The sequence below is a fragment of the Crinia signifera genome, chromosome 8 (genome assembly GCF_055691185.1).
Source record: "Crinia signifera chromosome 8, ASM5569118v1, whole genome shotgun sequence".
Taxonomy (NCBI): domain Eukaryota; kingdom Metazoa; phylum Chordata; class Amphibia; order Anura; family Myobatrachidae; genus Crinia; species Crinia signifera.
In genome coordinates, this window is record NC_139224.1 from 158,723,564 (window position 1) to 158,741,416 (window position 17,853).

The 17,853-nt window shown below is 47.7% G+C and overlaps 1 protein-coding gene across 4 annotated transcripts in view; it reads right to left on the bottom strand.

Moving 5' to 3' along the window:
* Positions 1-2,955: 2,955 nt before the first annotated feature.
* The window catches only part of LOC146026685 (importin-13-like), a 234,710-nt gene continuing 219,812 nt past the window's right edge, over positions 2,956-17,853 (bottom strand). For 3 of the 4 annotated variants that reach the window (XM_083157538.1, XM_083157537.1, XM_083157536.1), the window contains 6 exons: positions 10,923-10,975; positions 8,522-8,588; positions 6,729-6,787; positions 5,699-5,788; positions 4,752-4,933; positions 2,956-4,021 (listed from right to left, as the gene is read on the bottom strand). In XM_083157538.1, coding sequence (XP_083013664.1) covers positions 3,925-4,021; positions 4,752-4,933; positions 5,699-5,788; positions 6,729-6,787; positions 8,522-8,588; positions 10,923-10,975 — 548 coding nt within the window. In that variant the 3' untranslated portion in view covers positions 2,956-3,924. Of the gene's footprint in view, positions 4,022-4,751; positions 4,934-5,698; positions 5,789-6,728; positions 6,788-8,521; positions 8,589-10,922; positions 10,976-17,853 lie in introns of those variants that run through there. The other variant, XR_014454519.1, reaches the window with a different exon arrangement.

Genomic DNA, 17,853 nt, shown 5'->3' on the forward strand with positions numbered 1-17,853 from the left:
GGAAAATGGCCGCCGGCCTCCAGCACTGAGAACATGTCCTCAGTGCAGGGGGCCGGCGGCCATTTTCCTGTAGCCGCGGCCGTGTTCTGTAAGCCGCGGCCAGTGCAGGAGGGCTGGAGAAGCTGATCCAGCCGCAGCACGGCCCGCAGCCAGTGGGTGGGTAAGCGGCCCGGGGGGCATATGGCACTCTGCCCCCCGGCCCAGCCCGCCCCTGCCTCACATCACACGTGTAGTCAGCAGACAGCACATACATGGCAGCATTGTGGAGGCACAGAGTGATGGGAGGAGTCTGATATACCATAACCCATCACATCACATGTATAGTCAGCAGGCAGCACATACATGGCAGCATTGTGGAGGCACAGTGATGGGAGGAGTCTAATATACCATAACCCATCACATCACATGTATAGTCAGCAGACAGCACATACATGGCAGCATTGTGGAGGCACAGAATGATGGGAGGAGTCTAATATACCATAACCCATCACATCACACATGTAGTCAGCAGACAGCACATACATGGCAGCATTGTGGAGGCACAGTGATGGGAGGAGTCTACAATAACAGACAATTCAACAGATTTTTCAGACTCCTTGAATCACTGACTGAGATAAAGTCATCAGCCTGATGGTCAGCAACATGGAGTCGCAACCCCATGCTGAGAAGGCCAGGACCCACAGTTTGTGAACCGCTGCACTAGAATAAGTGTTTCTCATAGGAATCCCGATAATTCTTTATTCATATGCAAGTTAGTGAATCTGAGGCCTCAGGACCATAATTGATCCAGCATCAGTACTTTAGGCTCTTACCGCCTGGCGCATCTTGTAAAAAAAATTGGGGTCGATTCCATTAGATGCGGATGATTCGAAAGTGTGAATCATCACGGCATCGGGCATACTTTATGGGGACAGAATTCGCCTAAAAGCTCTTGCAGATCCATAGGCAAATTCGGCCCAGCGAAGAGTGCGAGATCGGGTGAATTCAGGTGCCGTTGCTGGCGTTTAAACGTGTTACACGGCACCACGCTCCCTTCGCCACTAATAGAATCGACCCCATTGACTGCAGTTGCCAGTTTGTGCATTTAAAAAAGCAAATTATAAATAGGGTTTCATCTTTATTTTCGAGGGGCACAGTGTTTATTTTAGCAAGTAAGAATACCATAAAAATATTTAATTATATATAACTTAATTTGTTTTTATTTGAAACAAGCCAGGGTGAAGGGGACCTTACAGCCGCGTAGGAGGGGGAGTGTCCCCGTACTCATCTGCGCAGATGCCCAAGTCTTCAGTGGCGTTCGTCATACTGTACATGGCTACTTCCCCTACAGAACTGGTAGCTGATGGATAACTGTGAATGATACACCACTGTTCCCTTCACACAGTGCACTGTATAGAATAATAGCTAAACCAAAAGGCATTAGAACAGGCAGCATATGTCCCACTCCCCAAATCTGGAGCAAGCCCCTGTGCTAGTCAACGAGATCTTCTATTTATTACAGAAACCGAAAGCTTAGTTCCAGCATTCCATAAGCACTGGACGAAAGCCTCTATAAGCGAGCCAAACATAGGGCCCAAAATTGGAAAGTGCTGCAGGTCTTCTATATACCCACCATGGGATGCCAACCCAGTGACGCACTATACCCTGTACCAATAACCTGCAGACCATATGTTACTACATAAATTGCACTTAAATATTGGTCATGGACCTCTGCAAGAACATGCCATCTTTATCAACAGGCCTCAGTAAATTACTCTGAAAGGTACTGTAGTAGTATTTAAAGGTGCCCATACACTAGTAAGATTTATCTTCAGATCTGGCTGGTCGGAACAAAAACATGGTTATGGATGAGTGACAGTTTGTCAGTTTTCCAGCATTTCCAAGCAAATGGCCAACTGTCCTTTGCTCTCATCCTTAACCATGTTTTTGTTCCAAGCAGCCAGATCTGAAGATAAATCTGAATGTGTATGGCCACCTTTAGAGTCATGCTGGTCATACATCTACAGATCGATTGTCAGATTGGGCTGGTTTAAAACAAAATCCTGGTAATGGATGAGAGCAGATGACAGTTGACCATTTGCTTTGAAATGCGGGAAAACTGCCAAAAACTGTCACTCCTCCATTAACAGGTTTTTGATCCAACCAGCCCAATATCACAATCGATCTGTAGATGTATGGCCACCTTTAAAGGCCCCATACATCAGCAATTAATTGTGACAATTTTCAGATATGGAGATGATTGCCACAATTAATGGGCCCTATACATCAGCAATCACAATTTATGGATTTCCAGATACAGGGGTTTTTTTGGCCAGATAAATGGATTTTACAATCTATCTGACTTTGCCCACACATTACAGATTTATTTCAGTGATCGGCAGATTTTTCCATCTAAAGATTGCATCTTCATATCTGGAAATTGCCCAATCGATTGCTGTTCATAATGTAAATAGATGAAGAAGACGAATTGGGAATGCCCACACATATAAAAAAGATCTGCAGATAATACCAGATTATTAAACATGTTTAAAAACCTGATTAAGCAATCGATTGGCGATTGTGATTGGGATTGCCAAAAGGGGGAGCCCACACATCTAAAATTAATTGTGGCAATCATCTCCATATCTGAAAATTGTCACAATAAATTGCTGATGTATGGGGCCCTTTATTTTAGATGTGTGGGCTCCCCCTTTTGGCAATCCCAATCAAAATCGCCAATCGATTGCTTAATCAGATTTTTAAACATGCTTAATAATCTGGTATTATCTGCGGATCTTTTTTATATGTGTGGGCGTTCCCAATTCGTCTTCTTCATCTATTTACATTATGAACAGCTGAAATGACAATCGATTGGGCAATTTCCAGATATGAAGATGCAATCTTTAGATGGAAAAATCTGCCGATCACTGAAATAAATCTGTAATGTGTGGGCAAAGTCAGATAGATTGTAAAATCCATTTATCTGGCCAAAAATTGGATGTGCTCTAGCATAGCGCATGTAATAGTCAGGGAAGGCAAAAACAGCTGACTAGAAGAACTGCTTCGGACAAGGTTATTACAAAAACATAAACAACCTCTTTATTGTGGACTTCACCAAGATCATTAGTCTCCATTGTGGTGTAAATGTACTGGTAGCCACATGCTTAGCTGTAACAGTAGGACAGAGACTAGCCAAACCGCGAAGGTCATATACCCAGGTTCTGACGGGTGCATTGACCCTGGACATGTACAATTGGTTGGAGTTCTTCTCTAAAATATACAAGCAGCTTTTTTGTCAGCCAGCTATCGCTGCCCTGGGGAGACACCAGACCAGATGTTTCCCAGGGTTCCATGGGCGGAACGAACATAAGAGGCTGGTTTAATAGTGGTTAGTGCCGCATGCGTCTGCAGTTCTCTTGTGTAATGAGAAACATTTGTAAATGGTAATCCCTGGGTTCAGACACAGAGAGGAAATGTAAAACCATTGCCCCTTTCTTCTGTATCCTGGAGGTTCGACGACTCTCCGAGAACAGCACACATTGCACCCGTTCAGTGTCTTAAAATCTACAGACATGCTCTCCGGCAATAAAAGTCAGAGCGGAAGTAACAAGTGATCGCTGTACATATTCCTACAAGCAGCAATTGTTTGTATTCAGCCACACAATCCGGTGTTCGATGTGTCCTCTGCACTGTTGCATCGTGCGAGTCTTTCATGGAAGTTTGATCAGCATCTGTACTTTCCAAGTACTTTCCAAATGCTTTCATCTCCGTCCAGACCCCCGAAGCTCCGGGCGCAACAGGCAGACAAAAGGTAGAGAGGCTCCAGACCGTTCTCTCTCAAAGATGGGTGGGGACACAGCAACAGCTCCGAATGTGGACAGGTGGCGGCAGAGCGGAGTGGCTTAGATTTGCAGGCGTGAGCGCCAGCTGATACCCACTTCTCTATTAGTACTCGGCGGTGTACTCTGTCCCATGTAATCCGCGACACAGCAGCGTGAATTCCTTCACCATGTCTCTTATCCGTCGTTTGTTCACACGCTCTCTGCAATGGAATATTACGGATTAGGATTAGCGTACCGTCACCCCATTCACGCTGGACTATTTTTAAAGAGATCTCGTTTATTTTAGCCCTTCTAAGCGATACCATTTTAACAATAATCGTGTCTATGCTCAATATCGTTAACATACGCGCACGTCAACAACCCCCCCCCCCCCAATGATGTTAGCGGGGGTCAGCTGACGTCACTGAAGGATATCGTACTGTGTGTACACTCAATATCATTTGCCAGGGAGTTCAAAGGAACACGCTGCCGATATCACACAAGGAACATACCGGCTAGTGCCACATTTATCATGACTACTTTGTAGCTAGGAGGTACATTTACTAAAGCTTCCGACAGTGAAATGAGGGGATGTTGTCCATAGCAACTAAATTATATCCGATTGGTTGCTATGGGCAACATACCAACTTTTCACTTTCCGAAGCTTTAGTAAATTCAGGCCTTATGGGACCTACATAGGGGGCGATTTCAGGGAATTTTGTAAGAGATCTCACTACATCGCTCCGTGTGTGGGGGCCATAGCCATATCCCCCCAATTAAGATCCTGCATGCTGGATAAAATCTATTACATCACCGGCCAGGGCCAGTGTTCCCACCGGAGAACACTGGCCCTGACAGATCGCTCAGCACCCAGCGCTGACACAGATCGCTCAGCGGTGTGTAGGCCCCCGCTAATGAGATCATTGTAATCCAATGTTTAAGGTCACTCACCGCAGGATGTGCTGTGCAAAGTTATCTTTCTGCTCTTGCGTCACGCGTGGGGACGGGAAGCCGTCCTCCTGCATCGCCTCCTTCAGCCAGACCACCAGGTAGGAAAAGCAGTTTTTATTCAGCGAGAAAAGGATATCTGCAAAGGGCTCCATCAAATTGCGTGACGCCTGCCCACCGATTCCCTGCAGAGAGACAGACATAGGTGCTGGGTACATACAACGCTAAACGGGAAGGGGCACCGATGCCAAGTATGACACCTGAATGAGGGTGGGATGTAAAGAAAAGAAGATTTTTAATTGATCTTTTGCTGGTAATAAGCATCTTGTAACATGGGGAACAGAGGGGCTCTGCGACATTCCCATATGATTGGATACAAAATGAAAAAGGTGCATGTAAGAAGTAACCTCCATGGGTGACAAAATAGTCCAGGTATAGTCATCAAACTAGGCGATGGCAGTAGAAATGGCAGAAGTGCGGAACTGTGAGCGTAATGTAATTGAAAACCACCTGACGGTGCACTGTAAACAGAGGGCTGATACTTTACGCGTTTCTCCGCCTTTAGCCTCATCCTCAGAATCTTTCAACATTCTAGTTTAAATTTAAATAGAATCTATCTACTGGCAATAGGAACAGGAGGTTCCTGAATGTTTTCAAAGGTCTGCTAGTCCTTTTACATGGCAATGCATAAAAAACCTATTCCGAGTAAGGGTGGACATTCTTTTGTGATACACGAGCGGCATATACTTAAACAGGTAACTGTGGAGTTCCAATGGTAACCCAAAAGTTTCTCACGCATCAGGGCAAATAGCTCCCTCTGAACATTGTGCTTTCCTACAGCCATTGCTGAGCGCCATGTGTGCCAAACTACACAACATACTGCACATACAGTATGGCACCAGTCTCATGAAACACGCACGAGAATACCGACAGCAGAATTGTAGTCTCACCTCCAGTGTACCTTGGAGAAGCAGCTTTCCGTCCTGGTGAATCACTTGTCCTATAGGAGCAAGTTCTCCGCATCGCGGTAAAAACTCCATCTGTGATAAAACAGTTCTCAAACAATTAACGCTTTGGTGGATCATAGAGACCCCATAAGCACAGACAGTTAGCGCCTTGCCATAGGATTCACATAATGTTATGCTTATGGCGGCCTACTTGATTATAATCTCCAATTTTACATCATCATAAAACTTAAAAAGGAGTTTGAGAAATTTCCATCAAGCCTAAGAATATATTATGGTGGTAGGTAGAACCTAACACTTAAGGATGGATTTTTTATTTTCCAGTCATGGTCTTTACACCAGGTTACGTAAATGTAAGATCCGCTGAATAGAGAACACCTGTTAAAGCACCAGTCATTTCATAGATGCTGCCAGACAGACTGGAGAAGGTGTCAGTCTATGGAATGATTCAGCACAATGTAATATCCGGTGTGACAGTTAGGTCTCAGCACATAGAATGCGTCAGACATAGATTACATGGAATTTTCATAAACATCCATTCGCAGGCTGTGGGGGGTTAACACCCACATCGTTCGATGGCCGCCGACCATCGAATGATGTGGAAGGCCCACGCACATCTAAGGTTACTGTCAGCTAACCTTAGATGTGCCTGGACATTCAGCAGGAAGTGAACGGGCAGCTGACATCCGGTGATGTCAGCTGCCCTTCCCTGGCACCGGGCGATTTCCATAGGAACGTCCAGCATTTTCATGGAAACGCCCATGAAACGCTGGGCATACTCATAGGTGCGAATATCCGCCGTCGCATGCCCGCAATCTTGGGTACGTGCACCCAGCAAACAGGCTGTTCTAATCAAAGCAAACAGGCTGCGTGGCCGCATGCACCTGGCGTATGCACAGACACAAAAATGCAGCTGCGAGTGCACATACACATAAAATCAGTCCCCGTGCAAACGAGCAGCCGCTGCGAACGGACCACAATAAGGTCCTTTGTGTAGACAAGCGCATATACTCACAAAAAACCCACAGCTGGACTTGACAGTCGTTGGCTCTGGGAACTTTAAAGAGAGCACACCTGCATTAAATACAAGAGATTCAACCAATCAATCACTGAATAAACAACTGCTGCATTAACATAAAAGGTGGCCATACACTGGGACTGCATGCGATTTCCCTTAAACCACCCAGCGGAAGGATTGCATATGATACCCCAAATAGGGGGAAATTTATTAAGATGGGTATTTTACTTCACATGTGATGTTGCTATGGGCAACCAATCAAATCTACTTCTTATTTATTTACCCTTTAGAAGATAGTAGACAGGATCTGATTGGTTGCCCAGAGCAACGTCACATGTGAAGTAAAATACACATTTTAGTAAATTTCCCCCATACAGTCCTTTTGCACACGATATATTGTATGCGATCCCAGCCAAGCCTGGCGATGCGACATATCTATAGTGCAGCCCGTGCAATCTTCACGCATCGGACCTGAGGTCAAACACGTGTGATTTTGACACTTTCATCTGATTTCTTGCCAGAATAGGATGAAAAGAGCCAACATCACAGTGGAATCGCCCCGGTTTACGGGCACCTTAACAAACTGCTCTTTGGCCGTAATAAGAACCAAACCCATCAGTAAAAGCTGTGAGATGACAAAGCACTAAGATTCAAGGCATAGATCTGGTCCCAGCTGTCAGTGTGAAAGGCAGATGAGGTTTCACACAAATGTATTTTCAAAGCGCGCTGCTGTTCTGTGACATTGAGGTGTCTTAGACTGAAAGGGTCACAGAGCAAAACTGCGCGATACTGACAGCGAAGTCTAAACAGGAGCCTGTCACAGGTGGGAAGGATGAATTTCTTTTTATTACCTGACAGATAGATAGATACAGCCTATCGCTGCCCAGACACAGGAGGGCAGATCTGAGGGCAGATCTATTATTCAAAGAGCATGGGGCATGGCTTTTGACGGGTATGAGTCATAGGGTCGACATGGCCTAGGTCGACACCTCAGAAGGGTGACATGGGCTTAGATCGAAAGGGTCATTAGGTCGACGCAAACATTATGTCGACATGGGCAAGGTACACAGTCAAAAGGTTGACTTGTGGTTTTTTTTTTTTTTGTCCTGAATGTTGACACCGTTGACATGGACTCCCTATCGATGCATTGAGTCCGCTCAAATGGCTCACCACGCTCACAATGCTTCGGGCACGGTGCTTTGCTGCGCTCGTCACACTATTTTATTCTCCCACCACACCCTAGTGGACGGTAGGGCGTAAAATACCGACTGTCGGCACATGTCGGCTCAGAAAAAAAGTGAAAAACCCCATGTCAACCTTTTGCCTGTTGACCTTGTCCATGTCGACCTAATGCCTAAGTCAACTAAGACCATGTCGACCTTCTGAGGTGTTGACCTGGGCCCCTGTTGACCTTCAGTCGTTGATCCAATGGATGTCGACAGTCATACGACCGTATACCCTTTTGATAACGCCAGATTATCAGTAATACACCTTATTAATGCAATTATTAATGATGCATTATCCCGCACCAGCTGGAGGCCCATAGAGCAGCCAGACCAGTGTCAAGAAACAATGCACTAACATCATACAACCGTCACAGATGTAATAAACACAGTCCCCTATACATACATGACCACAGATACGCACTGATGGGAGGAAACAGATATGTAGAAAGTCTGCCACGGCATTTAAATGTTCAGATCTAATTAATTTACCATATACTACTTTATAGCTCTCTGAAATGACTAAGCAGGAAGTACATAGTCAGCTGTAAGAATGTGCCCCCTTACCGCACTGAAATACCGCTTTCACATCCAGCTCACTGGACAAGAAGAGGCACGGCTTGCGTTTCAGGGCCTGCGAAGTGTAACAGACACAGGAATAAACACATCTTGTGGAAACTGTCAGGCGCCCGACTTCAGTCACTTACCTGCCCCCAGGCTGCTGCGGACAAGCTGGACAGATTCCTGTTGGAGGATGGTGCGTTTCTCTCCAGAACCACAGTGACCGCGTTTATGCTACACAGACAGTTCTGCTTCCATTAATGGGTGCAGTGACCACACACAAACACTCATGTCGCCTGCACACATAGCGGCGGCAGCATTTTCTGGCCTGAATCAATTTCTCCTCAGATCATTTGCAACAGGTCACGTCTTCGCGATGCATGTTTCGCGGTTTCAGGATTCTTGATTCAAGCCATAAAATCGCTTCCTCCAATGTGAGATCAGCTTTTAAGATATTTATTCTATATCTAGGAATCACCGGTGTGAGCACGTAGCCCGTTGTCATGGGGATATTGTGTACAAATAGGTTGGTTATTGAATCATGAAGATAAATTGCCCCCACAGTATACTGTATGCACCTTTCCTGCACAGCACGGATATCACAATCATAACCGCTTAGCATATACCCTATATATAAGGTACAACTCCCCCACGTCCCAAATCTGCTTCATCCTCCTCCTCCGTCCTATCACAAAGATTTGTATTCATGCGGATGACTGTACGGTGTCGCTGGGTTTTGTGGTAACTTACAATCTTACCTATAGGATAGGAATATTCAGCTGTGATTCTAGAAGGTATTCACGTGGGAAGAGTTAAGCTCAGAAACAATGAAATCGGTTGTGTATGGGTCATTGTGTCGTTGTTGACCTAATGCTTGTATGGACTTTCCGACCTTACCCGTGTCGACCTTAATAATGACCCCATCCCAATCTGTTGATGAAGACTACCATCTACTAGAGCGTATTTGTCAGTCATGTCATTTGTATTAATGTGTAACTTTCCGATGAGAAAGCGCAGCTATATGTAGGAACGTAGGCGATGATATCATGAGGCGTCATGTTATGACATCATAGGATACACAGTCAAGCTCAGAATACACCAAAAACCAGAGACAAAAACTAGATAACTACTACTCCCTTTGTTTGTTTATAAACCGTATTATAGGATAACAAAACTAGGTCTAGCAATGGAACCCTTGTGCCAACACAAAATTAAAGACCAGCACCCAAACCATCAGCGGAGCTATGATGCTCCCCCTCTTGCATGAACTTCTGCTTCCATGGGTTTCCCTGTCCCCCATGTTCATATTATATTGTCAGCTCAGGGTTCTCCGGGACAGGTGTATTAATACTGGTGAAGTGATAAAGTGGAAGGTAATAACACTTCAGCCAATCAGCTCCTAACTATCAAGTTATAGGCTGGGTTTGAAAAACGACAGGAGCTCATTGGCTGCTGCACTATCACTTTCCACTTTATCACTTCACCAAGCTTAATAAATCTGTTCCTTTCTTTCCAATAATTGGCTTATTATCACTTCTATAAATCCCTGGACACATTTTAAAGACATCGATAGACCGTCATTTTGGTAGAAAATGTTTCTGATCTCTTAACGTGGTGTTTCCCAACCTTGGTCAAAGCACAATAAAGCTGCAGGTTTTAAGGATAGCCATATTTGAGCACAAGTGAAGTAATTAGAACCTCAGTTATTTTGATGTAACCATCTGTGCTCAAAGCATGGACATCTACAAGACCTGGACTGTTAATGCACCTAGTGGACTGAGGTTGAGATACTCAGCCTTAAATGGAAGAACATAATATTATCATTGCATGTAATACTGTACAATATAATTTCTGTATGTACAATGAAACAATCTTTTTTCTCCATGATCCATCGTTACGCTGATCGAACAACCAATCCGGGTGTCAAGGCTGAGGTGTCGCTGCTGCAGGGAATACAACGCTTAACCAACAGGACATTTACATTGATAATATGATGACCTGTGGGGCGCCTGTATTGTACATCAGCGGCCAGAACGGTGATCCACAATCAACCCAGCAGCCCCGTGGTGGTAAAGGCAGATTGTTTGTTACAGCCTGGTCTGAGAGCAACCACCTGACCGTGATGGACCCAATCTCTAACCACCCTCTATTTAAACCGTCCCAGCTCTTTGGACACCTAGACCGCATCGGCTTTGCGTCTTTTGCTTTCCATGCGGCTGTCTCAAAGAAAGAACAGGTGCAAAACTTGGATGGAGAAAGGCTACGGAACTAAAAGAAATCATAGTCAGAAAAAAAGGGGGAAAGAACATAAAGCCAAATTGAATCAAATAAGGAAGAAAGAAATCGAAGGAGGAAGAGATAGAGAGAGAGAGAAAGAAAAGTGAATGAAATAAAACCCAAAACACACCTGTGCCAGGAGTTGCATAAATGAATCAACAATATCAGGATGGTCCCTGGGTCCTAAAAATATAATAAAGATGTAACTTAAGAGAAAATTATACAAACAGCAACTTAATCTCATATAAGTCATGTGATACAGAAAGAGTTCACAGGGGAAGGTGGGAGAGGTGCGGGGGAGGGGGGGGACGGGATGGGAGGAGTGAGGTGCAGGGGAAAAAAGACATGAACAACTTGAAATTAGTCAAAGAAACAAAATTATGAGACTTGAAGAACCCAAAAACAGAACGAACAAATTAAAAAGAAAGATGCCTTTGACCCTGACCATCCCGTACACTCAGACATCGGTGATGGAATGCGGTAGGAGGACGCCATAGTTGTAAGAGCCAATGAATGCTTGTCCCCATGGAGGTCGAGGAGAGACAATGAGCTTTAGGAATGACCCCGAGAGGCCACCTTGTCTGCCTTTCATTGGTATTACAGATTTCAATTCCCTACATAATATGAGGTCGCGGGTACAAGTTTGCCTTTGATCTCAGGTCTAGGATTGATTACACGTCTGTGCCCAATACTGGCGGCTCGCTCTGTAACCTAGGCTCTCGAAAGGCTTCAACGGAGAAAGGGTGGAAATGTACAGAGCAAACAAGAAAGAAGCAGCGGAACATGAAAGCAGTGAGGAGAGCAGTTTCTACACCAAACCAAATAATAATACAACGTCAAGTAAAATAAACATCCCGTCATTACTAGATCATGTACAGTATCAATTCTACCACCCTGCATCTTTTAAAGGCTTTCTAAAGTCCTCGTCAGCTGTGGTGCTTCTAGCACATGTCTGGTCTGTATATCAGTGCTGAAATAAATATCACACTGTGCTAGAAAAAAACACAGCAGAAATTGACACCCCAGGCAAGGGAAGAGGAACTGCATGGGTTTTGAAAGATACAGGATGCTAGAATAAAGACTAGTGTAGATTTGTGTCCTCACCATAAAAGCACTAGTTCTAGAGCAGGGGTAGCCAACTCCAGTCCTCAAGAGCTACCAACAGTTCACGTTTTCCAGCTCACCTCACAGGTGCACTCATTACTGACTGACATATTTAAAAAAAGATCCGCAGGTGGAGATCAATACTTCACTTGTGATTCTGTGAGGAGACATGGAAAACGTGAACTGTTGGTAGCTCTCGAGGACTGAAGCTACCCCTGTTCTAGACCTTATGGGACCTTCAACTATACTGTTTAAGACCAAACTAACCATTATAATGTGCAGTGCAGGCCAGCCCCCTAACTGGACGACTTTACCAACTAATGCTGCTCTATGCAGGACTGCCATTCAGATGCCCATTAACATACCAGAGGCATGGAATGGGTTAAGGTGCCCATACACTTATATACACTGATTTCTTGGCCCGATCCGTTGGAACCGAGCCAAATCGGATGTGTTTTACATGCCATCCAAACCGTCCCACAGTCCCGTGCGCATCAAGTCGGACCCTACAGATTGAGCCTGCTGCTGCTTTTTAGCACCCACGAGGTGCTGGGTCAATCCGTATGTGTGTGCCAGCAGTGAAGCATCGCTGGTACACAACTATGTGAAGGGGGCGGGTCCGGGCTGCGTGAAGCAGCCAGGGGCTGTGGGTGCAGTGTTGCGGCAGTCTGCAGTGTCCAGGAAGCGCTGAGCAGACACTGCGGACAGTGGCAGCAGAATTTAAAAAAAAATTCAAAAGATAGGACTGACACTGACTGGCTGACAGTGCTCTCTCTCTCATCCAATCAGTGGCCCTGATGCCTCGCAGCTGCCTCCGTATGCGATTTATCCCATGTAAAAAATGGCACATCAAGTGCCAAACCGTAGTGAGCTCTCCTGGGCAGCTGCCGGGGGAGCTCAGGGGAAATTAGGTCCGACTTGTCCAATGTATAGGGGCCTTTAGTTTTTGTATAAACCTTTATTTATTGCTTTTAAATTCAGAAATAACGTGACTGAAGGAATGAAATGCTATCATGCGGGAGAACATAAGTACAATACTTTCCAATAGTGCAGCCTTTGCAGAATGTGAGTGTTGACTACACCAATACTATAGCTAATCGGACTTTAATACAGTATATAAACATTAAATTATTTTCTCCAGGACCACTGGGTGACACTGACCGTACACTCCGGGCATTGAGGACTGCCTTCACCACATCTAGAGAACAGAGAATCCTCTTCTTAAGAAGACCCACCATAGTTCTAAACAGTGGTGTGACTGGGTGTACCCTCACTGCGCAAGGCGATCAATGTCCTCAAGGCACCCCAACGGTCCAGGTTTTAGGTATATTCATGGCTCAGCACAGATGGTTAAATCAGACTGACTGAGTTACTAATTAAGTCACCTGTGGCCAGGCATGGATATACTTAATACCTAGACCAGGCATGTCCAAAGTCAGGCCCGGGGGCCAATTGTGGCCCGTGCTGTCATTTCAAGTGGCCCGCATGAGCAGAGGATCATGTGGGAAGCACAGCACAGGACACTAAAGGTGGGGCCCCGGCGAGCGCACCTTTACCTTGCTGTCTGCTGCAGTGAGGAGGTGCTGGCCGCCACAGTCAGATGTGTTTGGCGTCCTACCGCTGCTGCAGCAATCGTATATCACCCTACTCCACAATCACAGTGACAGCAGTGTTTGGGGAGGGGGGCAGCTTGCTCCCATAACATGCAGAGCGGAGGAGGGCAGCAGCGGGAGCCAGAGCATCTCCTGTCCTTGCAGTGCCTGCTTTGCCTCTCCTTCCTCTGGCTCACACAAGGGGCTACGAAACATATAGAGAAGGGAGGGGGCAGAGTGGGGGACATACAGTGAAGGAGGGTCAGACTGGGGGGACATACAGTGAATGGAAGCAGTGATGGACATTCAGAGAAGGGGGGGCAGGCTTGGGGACATGCAGTAAATGGGGCAAAGTGGGGTACATAGTGAATGGGGGTCATACAGTGAATGGGAGTCATACAGTGATGGAGGGTCAGGCTTGGGGACATACAATGAATGGAGTCGCTGATGGACATTAAGAGAAGGGCTGGGGGACAGAGTGGGGAACATACAGTGAATGGGGGACATACAGTGAAGGAGGGTCAGGCTTGGGGACATACAATGAATGGAGGCGCTGATGGACATTAAGAGAAGGGCTGGGGGACAGAGTGGGGAACATACAGTGAATGGGGGACATACAGTGAAGGAGGGGCAGGCTGGGGGACATAGAGTGAATGGGGGCAGAGTCGGGAACATACAGTGAATGGGGGACATACAGTGAAGGAGGGGCAGGCTGGGGAACATAGAGTGAATGGGGGCAGAGTGGGGGACCATTCTGATGTGATTAATGATTCAAAGAATGTCAGGCTGAATGGTCGGCCCCACACATTTACACTTCACCAAATCTGGCCCTCGTCGCAAAAAGTTTGGACACCCCTGACCTAGACCGTTGAGGTGCCTTGAGGACCCCGTTTAGGAACCTCTGTATTAGGGGATTTCCCCTTACCATTAGTAACCGCCTGTTACGGACTCCACGACAGCGCCGTTGACCAGCAACTTGATGTCACCATCATGCTCTACTTATGCGTGGAAATGCTGTAAACGTACTGATTGGTTTTAGCTTATTCCCACTGCATGGTGGCTGGCAGAGGTTATGAGCGCGGAGATCCTGTACAATGTACAGTATAACAGCTGGAGAACAAAACAGCATTTGGCACAAACCTGATGCAGTCACCTGGGAGGCAAGATGCTAATTGCTTGATAAAAAGTATTTAAAATTGCTCTTCCCCTTCTGATATTGCCTGGCGGTATCACAGAATACAGATACTCAGTAGAATCAAAATTCCCGATGTCACAGAAAACAAATATACGATCATGGCTCACAGGCCCTTTTTTTTATTCTATGCCAATACACAATACCACTGGGGGTAAGTCCACCCTGTGGTTTGTACTTAATCAAGTTGAGTGTTTTGTGTTAAAGGTGTGCATGCCTCAAGCATGCCAGACACAGTCTCTAATGCAGGGCTCGATAAATCCCAGTCGCCAGGGCGACCAGATTCTGCTTCCTGGTAACCAGACCAGGGAGGTAGCAGAATCTGATAGTGGGCCAGCGTTGACCAACCGACCTCCCTCCTAACAGAGCAGCAGTGCGGACAGCATTGCCAGACTCCCCCTCCTAATTGAGATGAGCAGTAGAAGAACCGGCAGCGGCACCCCCCCCCCCCCCCCCCCCCCCCCCTCCCTCCCGCCTCCTAACAGAGCAGCGGCAGCGCACCACGGCCAGCATTGCCCGACCTCCCCTACCCTACCTCTCCTAGCAGACAGCGAAGGCAGTGCAGGCTGTGTTGTCCGGCGCCGCCGCCCCCCCCCCCCCCTCCTGCTCTACCTCCCAAGAGAGCAGCAGCAGCGCACCGTAGCCAGCATTGCCCGACCCCACTCCCTCCCTCTCCCAACAAACACAGCAGCCCGGGCAGTCACCTGGGAGGCATGGGCAGCGTTGCCTGATGCCTCTCCCTCTCCCAAAAGACAGAGCAGCGCGGGCAGTGTGCCTGACTCCCCACCACCACCACCTCTTATTAAGCTGAGCAGTAGAAGCAGCAGCACGGGCAGCGTTGCCCGATCTCCCCCTCCTAATAGAGCTGAGCTGTAGCAGTGGCGGCAGTGGCAGCCCAACCCTCCCTCACTTAACAGAGCAGAGCACGCCCTGGCCAGCGTTGCCCGACCTCCCCTTTCCCCCCAGCCAAGCGGCGGCTGGCACCGGGGAGCAGGGTATAAAGAGACCAGCAGCAGCCAGGAAGCAGGTGCTGAGCAGCGACCAGGAGACCCGCTGATGTTGGTGAGCCCCCCTCCCACTTAAACACTTCCCTGTCACTTCACGCCCATCATCTCACTCCCTCTTGCCCCTTATCACCGGCCCTCCAGAACCTCAACCTCTCTACCGGCCCGTTGCCTCCCCCTCAAGTAACTACCCTCACCTCACCCTCTCTTTTGCTCCCTTGTTGCCTCGCCCCCACTCACCTAACCCCCTGTCACCTCTCCCTCCATAACTTTACTCATTCTCCCCCTGGCACCTCACCCTGTATCACCTCACCCCCGTCACCTTCCCCCTCTCATCTCATCCTTCTCTCTCACCTCTTCCCCACCCTGTCACTTAAGTTTGTCTGGCTCCTACACTTTTGTCCTGGCTCCTAGATTAAAAAAAAAAAAATTGTCAAGCCCTGCTCTAATGACATTTCAGTTACTGGGCTGTTTCCCTGGAAGGGGGTCCAGGTATGGGGTTGTTGCCCTGGAGGCCCCAGCAGCCCACAAAGACCTCTTGATCCCACTGGCCTCCAGGACTTAAGGTTAACACATAGCATCACTGCTTAGTATTACACCATAGAGAGCTTGATTCAGAGTAAAGAAAGAAAGAAAAAAAAAAAACATAAGATGTGCACCTTGTTAACACGACGCTGCACTGCAGGTGGGGTAGATTTAAAATGTGCAGAGGGGTGGCGGATTCAGAATGATAAATGTGGGCAGATATTGTTTGAAAATATGCAAATGCAGCAGCCACCAGGATTTGTACTGAGATCCCATGGGCGGCTTTGCGCGTCCCAGCGGCTGCGTACAAAGATGAAGCATTGCCCGCAGATCGGTCGCCAGGAGTAGCCAGAGGCATTGTTATTGCGCTGCTTTCAGCTCAAAGTCACCCAGTGTGTGAAGATATTGAGGTTGCGCACAATTCTGAATCAGGCCCAGAGATTGACAGCTGGGTGCTTCTGTGTCCTTACTTCTGGACATCAGTGCAAAAACAAACCTGTCCTGCATTAAGTTCACTACAAGCAGAGGCAGACGGTACTTTCCCTGCACGCCCAACACATGACTGTATTTGCACCACCTTGCAGTGCATCACTGTTTGACCCAGGAGCAAATTGCTGCTGATTTTTTTTCCCTGAATAAGCCGAGGCTCAACAAGATGGATTATGTGTGAAATGATGCTGCCTAGATAGCTTAGCATGCCACTGTTCTGCTCTAATGATCATCTGTACAAAACCTTCGATCCCAGGTTCGATACGTTTAGGATGAGGAGATAGTTACCAGTCTGTGCCATAGTTACAGCTGAACTGTAATTTGCAGTAGTAACTAGCTCAACAGCAGACAACGGTTTGTCACTACAGCTTACAGAGGGGGAACTCGGGGGCTTCCTGCACAACCATATGCGTTAAACAGAACAAGGTAGCAGGAGAAAACAGGCTGTGAGATCTACCTCATGTAGAGGCAAAAGGGCACAAGGTGCCACAAAGCCGCACAAAGCAGGGGCACAAAGGCACGCGTCCACACAATGCAGGGGCGCAAGGGCATGCGGCCGCATAAAGCAGGGTCGCAAGGGCACGCGTCCGCACAAAGCCGGGTCGCAAGGGCACGCGTCCGCACAAAGCCGGGTCGCAAGGGCACGCGGCCGCACAAAGCCGGGTCGCAAGGGCACGCGGCCGCACAAAGCAGAGCGCAGCAAGGGCACGCAGCCGCACAAAGCACAGCGCAGCAAGGGCACGCGGCCGCACAAAGCACAGCGCAGCAAGGGCATGCGGCCGCACAAAGCCGGGTGGCAAGGGCACACGGCCACACAAAGCAGAGCACAGCAAGGGCACGTGGCCGCACAAAGCAGAGCGCAGCAAGGGCACGCGGCCGCACAAAGCAGAGCGCAGCAAGGGCACGCGGCCGCACAAAGCACAGCGCAGCAAGGGCACGCGGCCGCACAAAGCACAGCGCAGCAAGGGCACGCGGCCGCACAAAGCCGGGTGGCAAGGGCACATGGCCACACAAAGCAGAGCGCAGCAAGGGCACGTGGCCGCACAAAGCAGAGCGCAGCAAGGGCACGTAGCCGCACAAAGCAGAGCACAGCAAGGGCACGTAGCCGCACAAAGCAGAGCGCAGCAAGGGCACGTGGCCGCACAAAGCACAGCG